This window comes from Manis pentadactyla, chromosome 12, assembly GCF_030020395.1.
Source record: "Manis pentadactyla isolate mManPen7 chromosome 12, mManPen7.hap1, whole genome shotgun sequence".
Taxonomy (NCBI): domain Eukaryota; kingdom Metazoa; phylum Chordata; class Mammalia; order Pholidota; family Manidae; genus Manis; species Manis pentadactyla.
In genome coordinates, this window is record NC_080030.1 from 49,930,865 (window position 1) to 49,957,237 (window position 26,373).

The following is a 26,373-nucleotide window of genomic DNA, read 5'->3' on the forward strand; positions in this document are numbered from 1 at the left end:
TTATTATTAACAATTTATGTTTTTTTAAAATATTAACAACTATAAACAGTCATGGAATGCTAACACTTGCTGTGCTTATTATGTATAGCATCTCATTTAGTCCTCATAATGAACTCTGAAGGTGGTTAGTGGTATTGCTTCCACTTTACAGATACAGGCTATTACACCAGAGCCCCTTTATTAGTGGACTCTGGGGTTCCCACGCTATCTCCCCTACATGTGCTCACCCAATTACAGCAACAAGATAGGGTATATCTTGGGAGGTGACACTTTTCTTTTTAGTGTACAGACATGTTAAGATTTGAATTTAAAATTTGCTGAACTATACTGACCTCTTATAACTCTAAAAGATCATCCTTCCCACTTTTCTATTGTTAGAACAAAGGGTCAGCAAACTTTTTCTTAAAGGGCTCAACAGTAAATATTTTAGATTTGATGGTCATGTAATTCTATAGTCATGGACAAAACATAAATGAATGGGATGGTTTTGTTTCAATAAACCTTTATTTACTCAACAGGTGGCCAGCCCATCAACCAGTTTATGTACTCCTATGTTAAAGGACTTCAGTCTCAGTAGAACAAATGAACATATTCCTGTAACTAGAAATAGTGACTTAGAAAAATGAAAATTCTAGTATGCAAATCAAAACAGACACCTGTCTCTGTAATAAGCTGAACTAGTTAAAAGAATCCTCATATTTATTTTTTCACAGCACAAATGCAGTTGACACAGTTAAGTCCGTAATTCCCCACAAAACTTAAAAACTTAACAACTGAGAATCTAAACTCCTACAATCGTCAGGATCACTCATAGCTATACACTCTATGGAATCCATTCCATAGCAGCAGAGGAGAACCTTTAACTTAAAGCACCAAGTTTCCAGGCATTACTACAAATGTCTTTTTTCATTCTCTAATACATGCAGTCAAACTGCCAATGAAGCAAATACCAATTCACATTAAGCTTTAGTGGATAAGGGAAACTAGTTGGGAACCCAACATTATTCTCAAGTCTAAAAGTGATTCTACCTCTTTTACCTTATATTTCCTTCTATGAAAATTTTAAACTTTTAATATAGTTATAACATGGATAAAAATTTTATTTTGAATATGATCTCTTTCAGACTCATCTAACAGTTTAGGATGTTTGTATTTGTTTTTTAAGTACTGAGGAAAACAAAAAGGTGATTTCTTATCTGTAATATTGTGGCAATCTTTATTAAAAGTTAAATTTGGAATTTTATAGCAAAGTAATACTGTCTGTCCAAATTATAGATTCAAAAAATTCAAGTTATGTAAATTAAGATACAAAGCTTATTCCCAAAATATTTTATGGAAATGTGTTTTCATTTTCTGGCGTAGGGTTCTATGGGCACTTTTAGGATCTTGCTAACATCTGCCCTATCTACCCAGAGATTAATGGATCACTAAATGGACAATGAAAACTGGTTGAGGCTGCTGATGAATGCTTCAACAGGCATCTGACACACAGACACAGATTTCATTGTTACAGTCAGTAGAACTGAAGTCTTCCTTAAAATTGTGCTCCTGACAGGCTGAAGATAGAGTAATGGATTGTTAGTTCTTAAAGCCAAAAATGCATGTATCTGCTGTACAAAGGCTTCATTCTCTGCCTGTAGTCAGTAACTTAAGGGCCTTCTGCAGATTCTGTACAGCAGTGCTGACATCTTCATACTGCAAAGCACTGCCAGCGTATTTGCAGTATTTCTGAGCTCTAGCAAAGTCCTCTGGTGTTAGACGGATATCCCCTACAAAAAAAAAAAAGTCATTAATATGTTTGTAGGAATATAAAAAGTGTTCTGTTAGGTTAGGTAAATGCTTACATTCAAGATTACAGAAAATATTTAAGGTTATAGCTTTTTCTCAATCCCAGTTGTATTTAAATATATTTTTTTCATGCTTTTTAATGTTTTAATTACTAATATAAACAATTCATATGCTGGTATATAATAACTTATGTGAACAAGATTTTCCTTCCTGAAGTTAAAAACTAGAAAACTTTTTTATGGCAAATTAATTGCAAAATAATGATATTCTGTGCAAAACAAGGACAGTAGCTTTGGTGTTTATGCTAGAATTGCTGAGCCTCTTTTTTCATGGAACAATACACACAGACTAAACCATTCAAACTTCATTTGAACTAGAGTATAAATATAGCCCTCAATAAGAATAATGAATAACTATGTAAAAAATTTCGTAAATTAACTTTTTTTTAGCCTGAAAATATTTTGCATTTTTGTGTCATCCATATAAAAAGCTCAGTGACTTAAGATATTAAATATATCATTCAACTACATAATAAAACATATAAACATCTCTTATAAATTAGTTGTCCAATATTTATTCTTAATAAGTTTTCCAGCTACTCATATGATTAACATGAGTAAATAATTAGGGTGAAAAAAACCACACTAAAAACATTTAATCTAAGACTTGAATATACTTGAATACATATTTCTAAAGATGAAATTAAAAACTGACTTTGTCACTTGTCTTTTGAAATAAACAACCTTTTTTTTTTAGAAATTATGAGGGTTGATCAGAAGGCTGGGAGCATAGAATATAATGAACAGATAATATATTGCAATTCTGTTTATAAGCAAAAAAGAATACATTTCTATTTTGTTTATACACTTCTATTTATAAATAGAATTACTTTGTTTAGTTGCTTTTAATTTTGTCATAGATGTACAGCATAAAGTGAAAACTTGTCTAGGGAAAGAATTCAAAGTAGGTACCAAATTCCAGGTACTCTGATACTAAGTTCTGGTACAAATTATTTTCTAAAATTTTCAAAAAGAGTACTGAAACAATGTATTCTACAGTTTCTAGCCCAGTGTCAGACACCTGTAAGTGCTGAATAACTTTAATGAATGAAAATTAAAAAGCTGTCTGTACTTTAAATTACTTCCCACATTTAATATGAATAAAGTTCATACAGAATTTTAAGCATTAATTAAATTTCAGATTTTATGGTAATACACTTACATACCTACATATAGTAACTAGCCCAGGTTGTTACATATAGAAAGTCTTCAAGTAGCTTAATTAATATTATTAAAAATTACATTAATAGGTGGTCCTTGTTCTTGTGAATCAGAGATTACACATTCCAACTTATTTTAATTTCCTTGAATTTTGGTGTTGTTTAAAAAGTAAAATACACAAATCAATATACTCCTCAAATGTAATTATTCATTGAAAAATCAAAAAAGTTTCTCCACAATTATACTTTCAGTATTTTAATGACTTGACATTTGTTACCCATTAAACCTAAAATCAATTTTTCTGCTGTTCTGTTGGCAATTTGTTCAGGCATGTTTCAGCTTATACTTTTGTCTTGAATGTACCTAGCAGATTCTTTAATGGCAGTTCAAAAATTAAGAAGTTCTTGTCACCTATATCTATATGTACTATATTGGTAAGTGAAAAATTTACCTTAAGTCAAGTTTGTAATTTAATATTTCTATCCTCCTATCTCAAGGTAATATTTAAATATATAAGGCATCCATCCAGAATTCACTGAGCTTGCTAGAAGAAAGCCCTAATGCTCAGAACTAATCTTATTTTTACAGCAGTTTGGCTGACATATCCCTTATTTATTAACAAGATAAAATGCATATAGTGGCAAGAACTGTTACTTTTATGGTATTTATAAACTAAACTTGCCATTAATGATAAAGCTATTTTAAAACACAAATATTGCATATTTTTCACGAAATAACAATTTTAATATTCATAAAATGTGAATGGAAATATTTTAATAGAAAATATAACTATAGATGTGATACATACAGCTTAGAGACATGTATGTACTGTCTACAAGTCAATCATAAAACATGTAGGTTAAAATTTTAAATTCAATTAAAAAAATCTGCCTCCTAATTAACAATTCTTTTAAGTTAGAATTTAAAAATTAAATGGAGAAAGTGGAAAAGAAGGAGGGAAAACACATTTCAGGAAGAGAATAATCATTCAATTTCAGTTTCAGATTTTATATTCAAGATAGTAAGTACTGCTTATTGCACCCAAATAAAAGCTGTTTTTCTATCATTAAAATTTACTAGGAGTTATAATCAGAACCAGAGAGAGCACAGCGTGGACCTAAAAGGTGTTAAAATATTATAGAGGTTGTCTAATATAATACCTTTGCTTCTGATATCTGTGCCTATCCACTGCAGACGGCTTCAGACAAAACCGTCTTTATCATAAAGCAGCTTCCCCCTTTCACAGGGCCATCAGTCAAGTCCTCTATTATAGTGGGAAGAGACTGGGTCAGCACTGGATCAAGAGTAACATTACTTGGTGTAAAGAGAAATCCCTGCATGCCCAGATGACTTATGGATTCATTTCCTAGGTTGATTTATCTAATGCCATGACAGGCTAAAATACTTAATAGTAAATATTTCCAAAATGGGTCTTTATAGAGACCCTGTCTTATTTAGTCAGGTAGTTCAATATGTTCATGTCAAGGACCCAGGATAATCTGATCTTAGTGTACTCTATTATCCTCTGACTGGAATGGAATGCAGACAGAATCATAGGGGAACCATCTGACCTGCAATAAATCTTGCATGCAAATACAAAGCTTAGTACTGAACTCTTATATCCAGGCCACAGTCAAGATATGTCACTTAAATATTATTGTAAGACAAGAGTCATCCATGAATTCATTATAAAAATATTTAATATATACTAATACTAATATACACACATAGTATGTATATTAAAAGTTGATAAGTACTAAGCGTTAAAGAGAAAAATGTAGCAAGAAAGAGGTATAGGAAGTATTACAGGTGGAGGTGAAGGTAGTGATGGTGGTTATGAAACCACTATTTTTAGTTTGTGTTTAATTAGTCTGGTTTTGTCTAGTTAGTCTAGACTCTTTTATGCAGTTAAACATATATGTACATGTAGGAAGATACAGTTTTGTTTAAAAAAATGTTTTTTTTTTCCTAAACAGGGTCTTACTATATTTAATATTGCACAACTTGGTTTTTTACTCAATATGTCTATGACATCTTTTCACATGAGAGTTATCATGTTCTTTTTTAATGTGTGCACAGTATTCCATAGGGTAAATGGACTGTAACTTCTCAACAGCTGGCGCTTAAGATTATTTTCTACTACTATAAATGATGCTGAAGTAAAATTTCTTTGTAAATACACTGTCTCCATGTTTAAATATTTTCTTCAGATAAATTTCTAAAAGTGTAATAGATGGGTCAAAAAAATTACATTTGCAATTCTGACAGTGACTTGCCACTACTGATAAAAGTTTTACTGTGTACATTACCATCAACAGCACATAAGTGTCACTCCCTATGTCTTTATTAACACTGTAGATTATCAATCCTTTAAAATATTTTTGTATTTATTGACCTAAAACTAAACTCACTTTGCAATTTTGAGTTTCCCTGTTAGTATGGCTGGACATCTTTTCATGTATTTCGTGCACATCTGCATTACCTATTCTACTGAATTATGTTTTACTTATTCATTTGTAGGAGCCCTTTATATATATGCTCTGGACATTAATTCTTTATTTTTGTTTGAATTTCCTCCTGGTCTATTCGTTGCATTTCAACAATGTAAAGGAGGAGAGAGTATCTTCTGAGGTCTGGAACTTACTACTTTTTATTGGTCAAACCTTTTAAGACACAACTAAATGATATATAAGAATTGGGAGATAGCATCTAATATGTATATTGTCCTGCTAACCAACTGCTCTAACATCACTTTTGAATATATACTTCTGCCACACTGATTCACCTCTTTTACATTAATTCTCATCCTGTGTGATCCAATTTCTGGATTCCCTGTTCTGTTTCACTGAAATACCTGTTATCTTCATATATGTTCAAATTAGATTTTAGACACAGCTTTTACAGGGTGGGACTAAAGAGGGAGTCTGGAAACCAAGTTTAAGAGGAATATAGTATTTGTTAGGCAGGTTACCTGTGTATCTAGAATAGAGATATAACTAAATTCACTATGTTCTTTGATAATTTGCCAATTTATTACAGGTTCTTTTTTGTTTTTGTTTTCAACTATGGTCAGTTTCTCTCTTAGATAATGTAATAACAGTGCAGGTAAGGAAGATCATAATCACAACATAGCAATCTTGAACTAATCTAGCATAAGCTTTTGGTTACATGTTTGTGCCACTATATCCAGCATACACAAAAAAAGGAACTGTGAAAAAAGGGAATGACTTTGGATCTAAGTATTTTTGATAATATGAAACAACCTTGGTTCACTGGACAATCTAATAGACACTCCAAGAAATGTGTTTCAAATTACCTGGACATTCAGATATATGGCACTTCTAAGGTAAAATTACAAAACAACATCCCAAAACAGGAGATACTTTATTTCTCATAAAAGTCAGGTGACTTACCCTGGGAAACTGTACTGAAAAGTGCAGGGTCAATGGCTGGAATAGTCTGTGGAGTAGGTTGGATAGTATTACTTGTTACACCTGCAAATCAGAAAAACCACAAATAGGTATAAAAGTGTTGCACCTCTTAATTATATACTAGGAAAGCACTTAAAATATCCTGGAGGAATCTCATTACTGTACTTAATTATTTTTTTGACACCGTAATGAATTATAATTTGATAAACTTATTTGATTCTGGAAGCTGGAATAAAAAATATGCAGGAAAATACATTTTGAGTGTTTACATATATGTACTGGCCACATATTTCCTATTACATACTTTGTTTGTCATGTCTAATGCTTCAACTTGCCTCTTATTAAAGCTTACCAAGTACCTGCAGTAGTAACAGACCACTGTCCTACCTTTCAATTTCTCAGTTAATTCAGTAATTTTGGGGACAAAGTGGGATATCACAATTTAGTTTAACTTACGGGTTAGTCCTATTTCATCACTCTGTATGAAATTACAAATTATACATTCCAAATTTTACAGTTCACAAAGTTTTAAGATGATATTTTTATATATCCAATAAGCAATTAGTCTTCCTGTTAAAACATGTCATGACCATCATATTCAGTGAATAACTAGCATTATTGATAAATGTTAGTATGCTAGAATTGAAGATCATTAATCTAAAAAATTGATAGAAACTGTTGAAACTTCTCAAAGAGAATTACATGATTTAAACTGCAGGAAAGCAAATGAGGATTAAAAGTTGGACTCAAATGGTCTCTAAAAACAGGGTTCATCTCCCCCAAGCTAAAAGATTAAATTCAAATCATTTACTGTAAGCATTAAGGTAGTAAGGGAAAGACACCGGGATAAGAAGGGAACAAAAGACAGAAAATAAATTGGCAAGTGTGTAGGGGCACAAATACACAGGCAATGAGAGTTGTAGAATGATGGTTTCACAGAGGATGATCAAAGTTCTAAAATACAGTCTGCAGATATGAAGTTTTGACTTTGAAGAACTTTTCATTCCTAACCCAAAGGAAAATGACTTAAATATATACTATCTTATATCATTTAATTTTGCTGTTAGGGCAAACTAGTTTCATTTTGGAGTCTTTGAAACTATTAAGTCATGAAAAATCATACTTTTTAACTAAAAATTGAACTAATTAAAAATTTAAAAGTACAAAGAATACAGATGAAAAGTCAAGTACAAATGTTAAACAGTACACAAAAAATAGGTAAAAATCTTTCTTTCATTCTACTCCAGGCTACTTTAGGGCTATCACTGGTTTCTAGAACACCCTTCCATGCACATGTATGTGTCCAGTCTTAGCATATGTCTTAGCATGTATGTGCCTAGTCCAATGTCTACGTGTATAAAAATAAATGTTCTTTGCTAAGAAATTTGTGTTTTGCCTAAATCAAATTCCTCCAAACTAACTCCTTCTTCTATGGAGAGGCATGGTTTGGTATACATATGTGTTTTGCAAATGGCAGTATGTCTGCATACTGTACTATTCTGTGTATTTTTTCACTTAACTCCAGATTACTATATAGAAATCTGCCTTATTCTTTTTAATGGCCAATTTACAATTTATAAAGCAATCTATTACTGAGGGATATTTAGGTTATTTCTAATCTTTTGGTACTATAGGTAATACTACAGTGAATAATCTTATACATTACATTGTGTACATATATATATGTATATGTACATATATATATGAGAGAAAATATAGGACAAACTTTAAGAAGCATAACTGCAAAGTCAGGAGATACACGAATTTTAAATCAACTAATTCAGTGACTATCTTTTACTTTATTTTAAATTAGTTCTAACCAAATTTATTAAACTATATTAACCAAATATATTAAACTATAAACATCTTACATAATTCTCCCCCATAAAACTTGAACTTTTAAAGGCACATAATTACATAACAAAAAAAATGTTAGAATGAAAGATTTGACAGGGATTTTCAGAGGCTACCTAGTCAAGTCTAGTGCTTTGAAGCAGCTGTACCTAAAGCAGGGAGATGACTGAACATGTTCTTCATACAGATCTTAACAACAACAGAAAAAGGTATGCAACTCACAAATCAGTCTAGCTATTAATGCATTCCCTGCTAAGTAACTGTGTTTCTGACTAAACTAAAATCATCCAAACAATCCCCTTTCTCACAGAGAAGGCATACTTTTTTGGGTCAGTGTAGTACACTAGTTTTTAAATACTTACTTGTACAGCTCCATATGATTAAATAAGTAAGCAATATTAGTTAACAAGAACAAAACAGAATTTGCAGGGAGAAAATTTAGTTATCTAGTAAAATTTTATTTGAGCGATATTAAAAAAATAGGTCTGCATTTTATTAAGAATTTCTGGGCACAATCATTTAATGAGGACTTGAACTGACAACACAGGGTACTCAACATGCCTCATGCAGCAATTAGAAGATGCTGCTTCTCATTTATCTTGATGCACATGAGCCAAGGCCTGTCCTTTTGGCAGCCATTATGACATATTCCCATGGGAGTCTAGTCTACTGGCTCAACACCAGCTCATAAATACCTGTTGAGTTAGTAAAAATGGCCTTTAGTTCATGCTATTTATTCATTTCTTCAGATGCCCAAAACCAGTTATGTTTCCTTCTTTCTTGATTTAGAAAGATGAATTTGTCAATTTGCAAATGGGTTGCAGTCCCCTAGACCACAGTATGTTGGCGTGATGTGACCATAAAAAACATTTCTGGGGGAAAGCAGAACTGTGTTGGAATGTCTTTCTGTCTATTATTTAACAAAAAAGAAGTATTAACGAGTAACTTCTGGTTAATTTTTAAGTAGATGATTATATAACTTATTAAATGAGATTAATATATATTCAAGAATTGAACATTATAAGACTTCTTATTAAATGCTAAGTTGTTCTGTAACTACTGAAAATGGAGAAATAAGTGTTGGTTAGAAAATCAGAGAAGACTATCCAAAAAGAATAATTAAAGAGAACCCTAAAAGGGAGTACAGCATTCAGAGAGGCAGAGAAAAAGAGAGAGACATGGTATCTACAATGAACACTATATGCAAAGGGGAGAAACACCAGGGTTAGATTGAGGAAAACCTCAGTCTAGTCATGGAAAATAGCACTGATAGAAACCGTTAGGACAAAATACAAACAACTTTGAAAGCTGTAGAGAAGAACTCAAATGCAGTACTTCTGACACTTAAAAAACTAATAATAATAAAAGAGTTAAATTTTTGATCTACATATGAGGTGAGCTGCATTTATAGTTAGAAGGCTAGCATTAATTATACAATAATTCTATTATTTAGCCTATTTGGACTTCTTACTGAGATCTTCAATATTTACAGATGCTAAAAAACGTTATGTTTCAAGAGAAAGAAAAACCTATCCACTGTATTGCCTACATCTGCTCTTCCATGTGGTTAAAGCGCAAAAGGCAAGCACTATGCCTGTTTAAACAATTGCTATCCCTGCCCTCCTTACTTTGTTGTGGAAGAACTAAAAACTGTATATTAGTACATACTATTCTTCTTAGCTATCTGAAGGATTTCCCTTTGATAAAAGTGCATCCTGGACCTTTATACAAGAGAAAGTAAATCATTCTTAAAGTGAGCAAGAGGGGAAACATCTGCTTTATTTATAAATTACAAATGTTATTTCATTTTCTATTAGACTATTACGAACTTTTTTTTTACTGTCTTAAATGTAACAGAAAAAAAATCTGCTGGATTGGAGGAGGGGATTCCAATATCTCAAACCAATCTTAAGTTAGGGGCAAAATATTACAAGAAAAGTAGGTTTTGATTGACAGGATTTTAGTTCTTTGGAGGAAAGGACATGAAAGGTGACAAAAATGGTATCAGAAAGACTTGGGTTCAAATTCTAGTTCTGTCACTAATAGGTATGTTTGTATGTTTATTTTCTTGGGATAAGTGCTTTGTAAATAAGGGACAGCAATATCTATATAGTTGCTATAATAACACATTATAAAATAGCTCTGATAATGAAATTCTAAGCCTATGAGAGTGTATGAAGTAATAAGATAGGACCTCACCCTGAAAAAGTTCCAAGATTTTTAGATTTATGCTCCCACTCTGAGGAACAAAAGAGAGAGAGAAAAAAATAAAGGCTCATTCCAGAGTTAACTGGATGAAAAGGAACTGTTCATGCCAGAAAAGTTCCTAATAAGACTACCTCTATCTTTAAGTCAGTTATTCTAAGCAGGAGTTGTCTGTTAGTTTGAATATGAAACTACTAATATGTTATCACTTTTGTTGTATAAAATAGGAATTTCTTATGGTTCACCCTAATAGAGCCCTCTTACTAGAAGTAAATTTCCCTCTCATTTATACACATGGCATGTTTACACATATGCCGATACCACAGCTCTGCTCTAAGATATATTGTCTAAAAGCAAAACACCTTAGCCAATCTTTCTGTAAGGTCAATATTCTACCTCCAAATGTGACACTTCCCTTGATTCATAAAATAATTTTAAGTGTTCATTAACTTGCTATTAAATGCCCTGTCTTTCTTTGGCACAGAAATAGGAAGGAAGAGGGAAAAAAAAGGAAAAGGAAGCTAATTTGCTGAACACTGATTTTATGTTAGGCATAGTAGTAGTCAATTTTCATACCTTTTCCCCTTTATAATTAAAATCATCATGAGAAGTAAGTATGATTGATTTCATTTTAAAAAGAGGAAACACCTATGTCAAGAGAAGTTGAACAATTGAATTTGTGGTTTAGAAAGGGGTAGAAACTAATAACCAATACTGTATGACTTCAAAAGGCATTTTATTCTCACTTTGCCCATCTACAAGGATGCCTGTGTCAAAGGCTCTTGGTTAGTTTTTAAACTTATTGGTATAGTTCAATCAGTATTTATCTAAGGCAAATATATCTAAATAGCTGCTTTTGCTTATCCTATTCTATTCTACATGGGGTACTGAATATTTCTAAAAGATAATAAAATATTTAAAACAGTGTTCCATGAAATTTTACTTATAAAAGTAAACAGACATTGGTCTATTAATGACATAGACCGTAAAGTAATGAAAAGTCAAGGTAAATATGCAGAATGACAAGATAAATGAGATCATCATTAAAATTACTAAGTTCATCAGTATTCTTAAAGACAAAAATATTAGCAATAATTGTAGATAACATAAAGTTGAAAGTTTTAAAATAGGAAAGAGACTCATCATAGTTGCTAGCTACAATGGTTAAAATAGTAAACTTTTAAATGTTACTTAACTCATGCAAAATCATCTGAATAGTCTGGGTAAACAAACAAACTTTTAAAGTCAATGTGGTAATGGTGTGTTACATAACGCAAATAATAGAAATCAGCACTCAAAGGATGACTTTCATTCTGTCAGTGAAATATTTTGAAATGTGTATAGTTCATACCTTATAGAGTACTCTTATACTGGGATAAAAGTACAATTTTAAGAACAATATTTGGAAAACAAAATAAAGATTTAAATTATGGTTTCAAATGCCCTTCCTATTTGGAAGCAAGGGTAATATTCTGTCAACAATACAAATAAATGGAAGAGTGCCTGCAAGGGCAATATTCTGTCTACAATACAAGCAAATGGATGGGTGCACACAACTTTAAAATATAACTTTACTGCTATTGACTTATTACTGGAGACTAATTCAATCAGATCTTTTTAAATGAAGACACAGAGCACTGATTTATCAAAAAATAGCAGATACCTCTTCTCTGGACTTTTTTTTAGTAATATGTTTGTACTATTAAAAAAAAAAAATAGAACACCTGAACTACCTCCTTTCACTTGTCTGTGATTCCACTGCTTGATGCTGTGCTTCAAAGCCTGATCCCTCATCAATACCCATGTTGAGGGCAGAGATACAGTCCTAAGGGAATGGGGCAAGAAAATTTAAACTTGCTATCACAGTGGGACCCTATCCTGTGATAACCTTGCTCACTTCTCTGCTGTTCTTGAGCAATGCTGAAGGGGAAAGAGAGGGGAAGAAAACAGTAACACACATGAAAAACACTGAAGCTATTCTTATTAGTAACATATAAGGTTAATAGTAATCAATGTATGTAAATGTTTTGTCATTTCTCTAAAAACTAAGATACAACTAATATTAAAACTTCAATGAATACGACTTAATGCTTTCTGTGTGTGTGGGGGCGGGGAGCTCAGGTAGAATTTAAAGAGCTCATCATGCTTTATGACCACCATTATGAGGCACGAATATGGTAAGTACAGTTCTTACTATGAAAAGAGAGTATGAAACCTGCTAAGCTTTACTTTTTTCGTACCTGTGCTGTGAGGCACTTCCGCTGGCGTATTAGCTGGAGCATGGGCACCGGGAGGAATCTGTATTCCACTATAGCTGCTTGATGGCATGTTGCTTGGGTCATAAGCTGAAGTTGATGGCTGAGGTGGCTGCATGGGCAGAGCAGTTGCTCCAGCATCTTCATTTTCTTCAACATCTATTATATAACATATGAAATGCTGAAGTAGGTATTTTGAAATAAAAATGCCAAATATTCTTATTTTGCTATAAAGACATGAAAAACACACTTTCAAATGCAATTTCTATTTAATGCAGTTGATAAGCAGGCTCCATCTCTTAAAATAACAGGTTTTAATGTTTCTTCTTTTCTTAAAACATTTAATTGTGCCTAACAATATTATTATCACTTTAAGTTAATATTAATTTTTCAAAATCTTTGGTGTAGTATATTTTTCTTAAAAATAACCCTTCTTTAAATTTATGAAAAACTGAGGCTATTTTAGCAAAACATGCTATATTTAGTCTAGCCATAAGAACTTCTTTCTGACAGCTGCTCTCTACTCAATATTCGTTTACTTGCTGTTAAATGATTATCTGTGTTTGTTGTCAAAAGTATTAAGTAAACAAAATCAAAGGAAAAAACTTCATATGGAGCTGTGTAGAAAGGAGTGTAGGGGACTTTGTATCAATAACTTTTGAAATGCAGACTTTTAATATAAACTCTATCATTAGCTGAATTTAAAAACTACTTTGAGAAAATTAAGTTTTGACAGTTTATTTAAATGAAAATAAAAAATAAACTTTTGTCTTGATCATAAATATACATGTTCAATGTAGGTAATTTTAAATAAGAAAGTCAAATCTACCTACTACTCTGAGATATGCATTTTACTAAGTAATCTTATAGATATATTTTGTACTTCATATATGCTAAAATAATTTCTTCTATATGAGAGCTCTAACATTCATACATCTTGGAAAGGAAAAAAACAAAGCAGAAACAAAAACAATGTGGAGAGTAACCAAAAGCTGGTAGAAACTAGAGTGAAGCTGGCCAGAACAAGAATTGACAATCTGCAGATGAAGATAATAACAAATGCAGATGGGCTACAAGATGTTATTGACAATAAACCTTCATAAAAATAATAAAAATATGGGGGAAAAGGAATTGTGACCAGTTAGGGGAAAAAGAAAGTCTATAATAAAAGACCTCAAAATGATCCAGATATTGAAGTCAGCAGAAAATAACTTTAAAGCAGGTACTATAAATATGTTCAAGATCATAGTGAAAGATGTAGTTATAATGAATGAAAGAGGAAAAATTAACCAGAGAAAAGAAAACTAAGAGGGAACCAAACAAACAGACCTAAAAGAAAACAAATGCCAAGAATAGTTGATTTAAATCTAGCTATAGCAATAAATGCATTAATTGTAAATGGACTAAACACTACTTTGAAGGCTGATGATGTTGACAGACTGGAAAAAAAACCACTTTTATACTCTTTCAGATATGTTTAAATTAAAAGGATGAAAACAGATATACCATGTATATACCAAGCAGACAAAAGCTGAAGTTGCTAATTTCAATAACAGGCAAAAAAGAATTCATGTCAAGGAATATTAGCAGTGATATAATGGGATGTTTGCATAGGATAAAAATATTAGGTCACTAAAAACAATTAAATCATAAAATTACAAAATTGTGTATAATAAAATAAAGTTTCAAATGAAATTAAAACTGAGAGAACTAGTAAAATCCCCCTAGCTGGGGATTTTAACACCCTTCTATGATTCATTCACAGACCACCACAACTAATAAATGCAGAATACACCCTTTGCAAATGCACATGTGACATTTACCAAGACAGATTGTATTCTGGTCATGAAATAAATCTTGGTAAACTTTGAAATACTGAAATCTTGTGAAGTTCTCTGACCAACACAGAACTGAATTAGAAATTATTTTAATAAGCTAGAAAAACCCCAAATATTTTTAAGCAGTATAAGTAATCCATTCCTCAAAGAAGAAATCACAAAGGCCATCAGAAATATTTGAATTGAATGATATCAAAATTTGTGCCATTTAATGGATACCATTAAATCAGTGCCTAGAGGAAAACTCATTTATCTTTTGTCCATTGTTTTGTTTTGTTTATGGCTCTGTCACTGAAGAATATCTTGTGTTTTCCTAGGGTGCTGAAATCGTTTTTTATAAATGGATATTATATTTTGTCAAGTGCTTTTCATGCATTTATTTTGTTGATATGAGTTAACTTTGATTAATTTTCAAATGTTAAATCAACCCTGCACTCTTGGTTAAACCTACTTGGCTGTGGGTTAAAAAAGAAAAAAGCCTTAAAATACAAAAAAAAATCTCTTTTCTTCTTAGGAAGCTAAAAAATTTAAAAGCAAATTAAACTTCAAGTACAGAGGTAAAATAAGAAAGATAAGAGTAAACATAAACTAAAGAGAAAATAAAAACATTTAAAGCATTTACTGAAATAAAAGAATCTGAAAGAAAAAGAAAATGACAGATTAAAAAAAGAGAAGATGGCTATTATAAATATTAGTAATTAAAGAGGTGATATCAATATGCATCCTACAGACATTAAAGGGAAAATGAGGACAATAAAAAAATATTAAGGCAATAAACTGCACAACCTAAGAGAAATGTCATTTTCCTTTTAATGTCTGCGGAATCATTATGAAACTACCAAAACTACCATAGACACAAACTATCAAAACTCATCCAAGAAGAAAATCTGAATAGGCCTGTATCTATTGAAGAAGTTGAATTATAGCAAAAAAAAAAAGCTCTTACAAAGAAAAATGACTGACCTAGATCAATTAACTGATAAATTCTATCAAACATTTAAGTATGAGATAATACCAATCTCACACAAACACCTTGAGAAAACAAGACGAGGAGGAATCACTGTCTACTTGCTGTATGAGGCCCATGTAACCCTAATAGCAAAACCTCACAAACACTTGAACACAGAAACTAAAATCCTTATCAGAATCGAATCTAGACATATATTAAAAGGATAATATATATCACAGCCAAGTGGGTTTAACCAAGAGTGCAGGGTTGATTAACATTTGAAAATCAATCGACGTTAATTCATATCAAAATAAATGCATGAAATGCATTTGACAAAATATAATATTCATTTATAAAAAACGATTTCAGCACTCTAGGAGAACACAAGATATTCTTCAGTGACAGAGCCATAAACAAAACAAAACAATGGATATATTTATTGCTGCTGGTGCAACAGACAAGAGAAGAAAGAGGAGGCATAAAGATTGGGAAGGAGGAAACAAATCTGTCTCTCCTTGAGGACGACATGACTACACAGAAACTCCCAAGGAATCTACAAAGGAACCACTAGAACTATCAGGTAAATTCAGCCATGTTGCAAAATATAAGATCATTATATAAAAATCAGTTGTATTTCATATACTAGAAGCAATGTTTAGAAATGAAATTAAAAAAATAATTCTATTTACAAGAGAATCAAACAACATAAAATACTTGGAAATAAATTTAACAGAAGAGGTACAAAATCTCTACTCTGAAAAATACAAAATATACTGCTGATAGAAATACTGCTTAATAAATGGAAACATATACTATTTTCAGGTATTGAAAGACTCATTATTGTTAAGGTATTAATTTTCTCTAAATTGATCTATATATTCAATGAACAGTGATCCTAATTCTAGTAGGCTATATTAAAAAAAAAAAAAGAAACTGAAAACTTATTCTACAATTTACTTGGAAACCCAAAGGCCAGAGAATATGAAAATCTTGAAAATGAAGAGAAACACTTGGAGGACTTATACCATTTGACTCAAGATTTACTATAAAAAGGAGGAAGGCAGTGTGGTATTGGTATAGGCCAGAAAATTCTATCAGTGCAACTGAATTGAGCCCAGAAATAGAATAGCACAAAGTTAATTGGATTTTTGATAAAGGAACCAAACAAAATAAAAAAGGAAGGGAAAACACATAACAAATGGCCTTGTAAATAATAGGATACCCTATGGGGAAAAGGATTCTGAATAATAGGATAGCCTTATGACATAAAAAATAGCCTTAAAAATTTAAAAATAGGAGCAGGGGGGCAGAAGATGGCGGCGTGAGTAGAGCAGCGGAAATCTCCTCCCAAAACAACATATATCTATGAAAATATAACAAAGACAACCCTTCCTAGAATAAAGACCAGAGGACACAGGACAATATCCAGACCACATCCGCACCTGAGAGAACCCAGCGCCTCGCGAAGGGGGTAAGATACAAGCCCCGGCCCCGCGGGAGCCGAGGGCCCCTCCCCCCAACTCCCGGCGGGAGAAGAGCAGGCAGAGCGGGAGGGAGACGGAGCACAGGGCTGCCGAGCACCCAGCCCCCGCCATCCGGGCCAGAGTGCAGGGCGCTCGATACTAGGAAAACAGGGCAGCAAGAACAGTGAGCGGTCACTGGAGGCTGGGCGACAGAGGGCATAAGAAAAGCGCGCGACCATTTTTTTTTTTTGCTTTTTTGCTGTTTTGTTTTGGCGAGCGCTTTTTGGGAGTTTTAAAGGGATAGGGACCCCAATACTAGGGAAACAGGGCAGAAAGACCGGTGAGCAGAGGCCTGAGGCTGGCACCGCAGAATAAAGAAAAACGAATGACCACCTTTAATTTTTTTTTCTTTTTTTTGGTGGGCGTTGTTTTGTTTTGGCGGGTGCTTTTTGGAAGTCTTAAAGGGGCAGGGCGGGTCACTTAATCCAGAGGTAGGGAATCCGGGATCTCTGGGCACCCTAACCCCTGGGCTGCAGGGAGCAGGGAGGCCCCTTACGGAGATAAATAGCCTCCCAGCAGCTCCTGCTCCAACGCGACTCCACCATTTTGGAGTAGCTGCCCGAGCCAGGCCACGCCCACAGCAACAGTGGAGATTAACTCCATAGCAGCCGGGCAGGAAGCAGGAACCCTGTCTGCGCGCAGCTGCGCAGCACAAGCCACTAGAGGGCGCTGTTCTCCCAGGAGAGGAGGGCCACAAACCAACAAGAAAGGAAGTCCTTCCAGCCGTCACTCGTCCCAGTTCTGCAGACTATTCCTATCACCATGAAAAGGCAAAGCTACAGGCAGACAAAGATCACAGAGACAACACCAGAGAAGGAGACAGACCTAACCAGTCTCCCTGAAAAAGAATTCAAAATAAGAATCATAAACATGCTGACAGAGATGCAGAGAAATACGCAAGAGAAATGGGATGAAGTCCGGAAGGAGATCACAGATGCCAGAAAGGAGATTGCAGAAATGAAACAAACTCTGGAAGGGTTTATAAGCAGAATGGATAGAATGCAAGAGGCCATTGATGGAATTGAAATCAGAGAACAGGAACGCATAGAAGCTGACAGAGAGAGAGACAAAAGGATCTCCAGGAATGAAACAATATTAAGAGAACTGTGTGACCAATCCAAAAGGAACAATATCCGTATTATAGGGGTCCCAGAAGAAGAAGAGAGAGGAAAAGAGATGGAAAGTATCTTAGAAGAAATAATTGCTGAAAACTTCCCCACACTGGGGGAGGAAGTAATCGAACAGACCACGGAAATACACAGAACCCCCAACAGAAAGGATCCAAGAAGGGCAACACCAAGACACATAATAATTAAAATGGCAAAGATCAAGGACAAGGAAAGAGTTTTAAAGGCAGCTAGAGAGAAAAAGGTCACCTATAAAGGGAAACCCATCAGGCTAACGTCAGATTTCTCAACAGAAACCCTACAGGCCAGAAGAGAATGGCATGATATATTTAATACAATGAAACAGAAGGGCCTTGAACCAAGGATACTGTATCCAGCACGACTATCATTCAAATATGACGGTGGGATTAAACAATTCCCAGACAAACAAAAGCTGAGGGAATTTGCTTTCCACAAACCACGTCTACAGAACATCTTACAGGGACTGCTCTAGATGGGAGCACTCCTAGAAAGAGCACAGCACAAAACACCCAACATATGAAGAATCGAGGAGGAGGAACAAGAAGGGAGAGAAGAAAAGAATCTCCAGATAGTGTATATAACAGCACAATAAGCGAGCTAAGTTAGGCAGTAAGATACTAAAGAGGCTGACCTTGAAACTTTGGTAACCACGAATTTAAAGCCTGCAATGGCAATAAGTACATATCTTTCAATAGTCACCCTAAATGTTAATGGGTTGAATGCACCAATCAAAAGACACAGACTAACAGAATGGATAAAAAAGCAAGACCCATCTATATGCTGCTTACAAGAAACTCACCTCAAACCCAAAGACATGTACAGACTAAAAGTCAAGGGATGGAAAAACATATTTCAAGCAAACAACAGTGAGAAGAAAGCAGGGGTTGCAGTACTAATATCAGACAAAATAGACTTCAAAACAAAGAAAGTAACAAGAGATAAAGAAGGACACTACATAATGATAAAGGGCTCAGTCAAACAAGAGGATATAACCATTCTAAATATATATGCACCCAACACAGGAGCACCAGCATATGTGAAACAAATACTAACAGAACTAAAGGGGGATATAGACTGCAATGCATTCATTCTAGGAGACTTCAACACACCACTCACCCCAAAGGATAGATCCACTGGGCAGAAAATAAGTAAGGACACGGAAGCACTGAACAACACAGGAGAGCAGATGGACCTAATAGACATCTATAGAACTCTACATCCAAAAGGAGCGGGATATACATTCTTCTCAAGTGCACATGGAACATTCTCCAGAATAGACCACATACTAGGCCACAAAAAGAGCCTCAGAAAATTCCAAAAGATTGAAATCCTACCAACCAACTTTTCAACCACAAAGGCATAAAACTAGAAATAAACTGTACAAAGAAAGCAAAGAGGCTCACAAACACATGGAGGCTTAACAACACGCTCCTAAATAATCAATGGATCAATGACCAAATCAAAATGGAGATCCAGCAATATATGGAAACAAATGACAACAACAACACTAAGCCCCAACTTCTGTGGGACACAGCAAAAGCAGTCTTAAGAGGAAAGTATATAGCAATCCAAGCATATTTAAAAAAGGAAGAGCAATCCCAAATGAATGGTCTAATGTCACAATTATCGAAATTGGAAAAAGAAGAACAGATGAGGCCTAAGGTCAGCAGAAGGAGGGACATAATAAAGATCAGAGAAGAAATAAATAAAATTGAGAAGAATAAAACAATAGCAAAAATCAATGAAACCAAGAGCTGGTTCTTCGAGAAAATAAACAAAATAGATAAGCCTCTATCCAGACTTATTAAGAAGAAAAGAGAGTCAACACAAATCAACAGTATCAGAAACGAGAAAGGAAAAATCACGACGGACCCCACGGAAATGCAAAGAATTATTGGAGAATACTATGAAAACCTATATGCTAACAAGCTGGGAAACCTAGGAGAAATGGACAACTTCCTAGAAAAATATAACCTTCCAAGATTGACCCAGGAAGAAATAGAAAATCTAAACAGACCAATTACCAGCAACGAAATTGAAGCGGTAATCAAAAAACTACCAAAGAACAAAACCCCCGGGCCAGATGGATTTACCTCGGAATTTTATCAGACATACAGGGAAGACATAATACCCATTCTCCTTAAAGTTTTCCAAAAAATAGAGGAGGAGGGGATACTCCCAAACTCATTCTATGAAGCTAACATTACCCAAATACCAAAACCAGGCAAAGACCCCACCAAAAAAGAAAACTACAGACCAATATCCCTGATGAACGTAGATGCAAAAATACTCAACAAAATATTAGCAAACCGAATTCAAAAATACATCAAAAGTATCATACACCATGACCAAGTGGGATTCATCCCAGGGATGCAAGGATGGTACAACATTCGAAAGTCCATCAACATCATCCACCACATCAACAAAAAGAAAGACAAAAACCACATGATCATCTCCATAGATGCTGAAAAAGCATTTGACAAAGTTCAACATCCATTCATGTTAAAAACTCTCAGCAAAATGGGAATAGAGGGCAAGTACTTCAAAATAATAAAGGCCATCTATGATAAACCCACAGCCAACATTATATTGAACAGCGAGAAGCTGAAAGCATTTCCGCTGAGATCGGGAACTAGACAGGGATGCCCACTCTCTCCACTGTTATTTAACATAGTACTGGAGGTCCTAGCCACGGCAATCAGACAAAATAAAGAAATACAAGGAATCCAGATTGGTAAAGAAGAAGTTAAACTGTCACTATTTGCAGATGACATGATACTGTACATAAAAAACCCTAAAGACTCCACCCCAAAACTACTAGAACTGATATCGGAATACAGCAAAGTTGCAGGATACAAAATCAACACACAGAAATCTGTGGCTTTCCTATATACTAACAACGAACCAACAGAAAGAGAAATCAGGAAAACAACTCCATTCACAATTGCATCAAAAAAAATAAAATACCTAGGAATAAACCTAACCAAAGAAGTGAAAGATTTATACTCTGAAAACTACAAGTCACTCTTAAGAGAAATTAAAGGGGACACTAACAGATGGAAACTCATCCCATGCTCGTGGCTAGGAAGAATTAATATCGTTAAAATGGCCATCCTGCCCAAAGCAATATACAGATTTGATGCAATCCCTATGAAACTACCAGCAACATTCTTCAATGAACTGGAACAAATAATTCAAAAATTCATATGGAAACACCAAAGACCCCGAATAGCCAAAGCAATCCTGAGAAAGAAGAATAAAGTAGGGGGGATCTCACTCCCCAACTTCAAGCTCTACTATAAAGCCATAGTAATCAAGACAATTTGGTACTGGCACAAGAGCAGAGCCACAGACCAATGGAACAGACTAGAGAATCCAGACATTAACCCAGACATATATGGTCAATTAATATTTGATAAAGGAGCCATGGACATACAATGGCGAAATGACAGTCTCTTCAACAGGTGGTGCTGGCAAAACTGGACAGCTACATGTAGGAGAATGAAACTGGACCATTGTCTAACCCCATATACAAAAGTAAACTCAAAATGGATCAAAGACCTGAATGTAAGCCATGAAACCATTAAACTCTTGGAAGAAAACATAGGCGAAAACCTCTTAGACATAAACATGAGTGACCTCTTCTTGAACATATCTCCCCGGGCAAGGAAAACAACAGCAAAAATGAGTAAGTGGGACTATATTAAGCTGAAAAGCTTCTGTACAGCAAAAGACACCATCAATAGAACAAGAAGTATCCCTACAGTATGGGAGAATATATTTGAAAATGACACATCCGATAAAGGCGTGACGTCCAGAATATATAAGGAGCTCACATGCCTCAACAAACAAAAAAGAAATAACCCAATTAAAAAATGGGCAGAGAAAGTGAACAGACAGTTCTCCAAAAAAGAAATACAGATGGCCAACAGACACATGAAAAGATGCTCCACATCGCTAATTATCAGAGAAATGCAAATTAAAACTACAATGAGGTATCACCTCACAGCAGTAAGGATGGCTGCCATCCAAAAGACAGACAACAACAAATGTTGGCGAGGCTGTGGAGAAAGGGGAACCCTCCTACACTGCTGGTGGGAATGTAAATTAGTTCAACCATTGTGGAAAGCAGTATGGAGGTACATCAAAATGCGCAAAACAGACTTACCATTTGACCCAGGAATTGCACTCCTAGGAATTTACCCTAAGAATGCAGCAACCAAGTATGAGAAAGATCAGTGCACCCCTATGTTTATCGCAGCACTATTTACAATAGCCAAGAATTGGAAGCAACCTAAATGTCCATCGATAGATGAATGGATAAAGAAGATGTGGTACATATACACAATGGAATACTACTCAGCCATAAGAAAAGGGAAAATCCTAACATTTGCAGCAACATGGATGGAGCTGGAGGGTATTATGCTCAGTGAAACAAACCAAGCGGAGAAAAAGAAATACCAAATGGTTTCACTTATCTGTGGAATATAAGAACAAAGGAAAACTGAAGGAACAAAACAGCAGCAGAATCACAGAACTCAAGAATGGACTAACAAGTACCAATGGGAAAGGGACTGGGGAGGATGGGTGGGTAGGGAGGGATAAGGGGGGGAGAAGTAGGGGGGTATTAAGATTAACATACATGGGGGGGTAGGAGAAAAGGGAGGGCTGTACAACACAGAGAAGGCAAGTAGTGATTCTACAACATTTTGCTATGCTGATGGACAGTGACTGTAAAGGGGTTTATAGGGGAGACGTGGTATAGGGGAGAGCCTAGTAAACATAATGTTCATCATGTAAGTGTAGATTAGTGATACTAAAAACAAAGCAAAAAAAAAAAAAGGGCAGTTCCTGTGTGGTAACCTCCAACGAGTTCTACACAAGGGTATAAAGGGCATATAAAAGTGTAGGCAAAGGGTCTGTTTGTGTTTATACAGAGGATCAAAGCCTAATTGGGCTACCCCGAAAATGAACTAAGATACGGTATGAAAAAGAACTTCCAACATCTGCACTCTCTGGAAGACTCATGCCAGAAGATGATCATCAAAAAACCCCAACAAAGATCCACGCACTGCTACAGCAGTAGATGCACTCATCCCACCAGTTCCTGGACTTGCCATGGGAATGAGGAAGGAGATATCTAAGCTGGCCTGTGCATACAGTAAAACAACAAATTGGACTGAATCTATACTGTTGGAACTCAACCAAGAATTTGGAGAAGTGCAAATTGTAGTGCTCCAAACTCTTACAACTACAGACTATTTACTGTTAAAAGAACATATGGCATGTGAACAGTCCCCAGGAATGGGTTGTTTTAATTTGTCTGATTTCTCTCAGACTGTTCAAGTTCAGTTGGACAATATCCACCATATCATAGATAAGTTTTCACAAATGCCTAAGGTGCCTTAATGGTTTTCTTGGTTTCACTGGAGATGGCTGGTAATTACAGATATGCTTTGGTTATGTAACTATACTCCTATTATGTTAATGTGTGTGCGCAATTTAAGTAGTAGCTTAAAACCTATATATGCTGAAGTTACTCTACAAGAAGATATGTCAAAGAAATAATCAATCTTCCCATGTTTTCTTCCGCCTGCTACTTCTATAGCTTTTCTTCTTCCTTCCTAATTACAACCCTTAAATAGAATTCGTGCCTCATATCAAATTTACCGAGTATCATAACTCCTCCAAGTGGTAAAGATACCTCAAGACAAATGCTGGGCATAGAAGCCACAGGGCATAAATATGCAAAGAAGTAAAAAGCTAACCTTTTCAAACAATAAGGCTTCTCTCTCACTTACCAACTCTACATCTCCCTGTATGGCCCCGGAAGATGACTGGTTAGCCAGAGACGGGTAAGATTCCTCAAGGGAGGAACAACCTAAGACAGGCACAGTCGCAGGGGGGCCATCAGGTGAGAAATTGGGTATCAACAGAGGTGAGGCTTAGAACCTCACCCCCCCTGTTCTGAGAGAAATCTTCTGCATACGTGGATGTTTTATTGCCCTGGTCTAGCTTGTATTAACACATAGTCTACAGGCACACACCTGATCATCTAAATTTGCTCTCTTACAACACTAAACTATGTTTTCTACCTTTATCTTGTATCTACCTCCCACTTCAGCATTTTATTAAAAATAATAATAATAAAGAGAGAAATGTGGTATCCACATATAAATCAAGTATAAAAACCAAATGAGTATTCATATTTGAACTGACTGTTTATAGTTCATAATGCATGAGCAAAACCAAAAGTTTCTGTGATGACTGCCCTTGTACTGTTCACCATGTAACTTATTCATTATGTAAGAATTTGTTCTACATGTAAGAACTTGTTTGTTATGCCTCAGAAGATTGGAGACTGACGAAAATTAGGCTTGGGGTGGATTAATGATTGTACATTGAGCATTGACTCCCCTATACAGAATTTTATTGTTGTTAACAACCATTTGATCAATAAATATGAGAGATGCCCTCACACAAAAAAAAAAAAAAAAAAAAAAAGGACAGACTTCCAATGGTAAAATAAATAAGTAACCGGGATGTATAGCATAAGGAATATAGTCAAGATATTGTAACAGCTTGGTAGGGTGATAGCTGGAACCTAGAATTATGTATATAAATGTTCTACCACTGTGTTGTACACTTGAAACTAATGTAATGTAATACTGTGCATCAACTACCCTTCAATAAAAAATAATTAAAAAAAAAAAATTTAAAAATAATAAATTATACTTTATCAGGATTAAAACCTTTTGATAATCAGACAACAGTTAAGAAAACAAGGAAGAAACAGACTGGGAGAAAATATTTGAAAAACATGTATCTGACAAAGGACTTATGTTTGTAATTTATAATCAAGTCAGTAAGAAAAAGACAACCCATTATAAATGGGTAAGTATATCAATGTTCATAGAACACTATTCACTAAAGCCAAAAGGTGCAAACAACTGAAATGTCCCATCTATGGATGAATAATAAACAAAATGTAGTATACAGATACAACAGATATTATTCAGTCTTTATAATGAAGTTCCAAAACATTCTGGAACATGGATCAACCTTTAAGACATTATCTAAATGAAACTGACAGGTACTGTATAATTCTACTCATATGAGATATCTATAGTAGTCAAATTCATAGAGACAGAAAATAGAATAACGGTTACCAGCAGCTGAGGGAGGGTGGGGGGAAGATAGTAAAGGGGAGTTACAGTTTAAGAGGCATAGAGTTTCTATTTGAAAAGGTGAAAAATATTCTGGAGATGGTTAACAGTGATAGACGGTACAATGTGAATGTACCTAACACCACTGAAAAACTCATTTAAATGGTTAAAACAGTAAATCTTATGTATATTTACCACCATAAAAATAAAATAAGCAAAAGGTTTAATTAAAGACACTTTGCAAATATATATGAAGAGCCAATAAACATATGCAGTATAACACATTATCATTTATTCACTGGAAAATGCAAATTAAATCACAATGAGGAACCACTACAATATATGGGTCATAATGGCTAAATTTAAAAATAATTACAATACCAAGTGTAGCAAGCATACAGAACAACAGAAGCTCTAATCCACTGCTGATGAAAACATAAATGGTATACTGACTAAGAAAATTACCTGGGATTTTCTTAAAAATTAAATAGTTAACCCAACAATTCTGCTCTAGTTATTGACCCAGAGCAATGGAACATATGCCATAGGTTCACATATAACATACATTCACATACAACATGTGAAATATCTATATTAACAGTATATTACGATGCTTTAACATTAAGTTAATAATGTATTGGCATTTTATAGCCCCCATATTATCTAGCTGAAGGTCTAATTAATAGTAAATATTTCTTCAGACTAAAACATGTTGAAGTTAACCATACCTTAGGCTTTCTCAATAGAGAGGAACTTGAATTACTAGAATTTTGACATAAGTAATTACCTTTATTAGTTTCCATTGCTGGAATACAGGTCATTAATAATAACCATCTAAAAAGAGTATCATTTTGTAGGTACTGAATTCAAGTGATGTGCAAACCTAGAGTTTGAATGTTAATAGAATTACCTTCAGTTGAGTCTAAATTTTTCCTAGAACACTTTTTTGTTCTTATCATATGGCTTCCTTATAAACTTTTAGGAAATATGGTGAAT

The 26,373-nt window shown here is 34.3% G+C and overlaps 1 protein-coding gene across 1 annotated transcript in view; it reads right to left on the reverse strand.

Annotated features, from left to right (window-relative positions):
• Positions 1–485: 485 nt before the first annotated feature.
• Positions 486–26,373, reverse strand: part of VTA1 (vesicle trafficking 1) — a 77,474-nt gene continuing 51,586 nt past the window's right edge. Inside the window, exons 6-8 of the mRNA XM_036879166.2 lie at positions 12,739–12,912; positions 6,422–6,502; positions 486–1,769 (exon numbers count right to left, since the gene is read on the reverse strand). Of these exons, the coding sequence (XP_036735061.1) occupies positions 1,624–1,769; positions 6,422–6,502; positions 12,739–12,912 (401 nt within the window). The 3' untranslated portion in view covers positions 486–1,623. The remainder of the gene's footprint in view (positions 1,770–6,421; positions 6,503–12,738; positions 12,913–26,373) is intronic.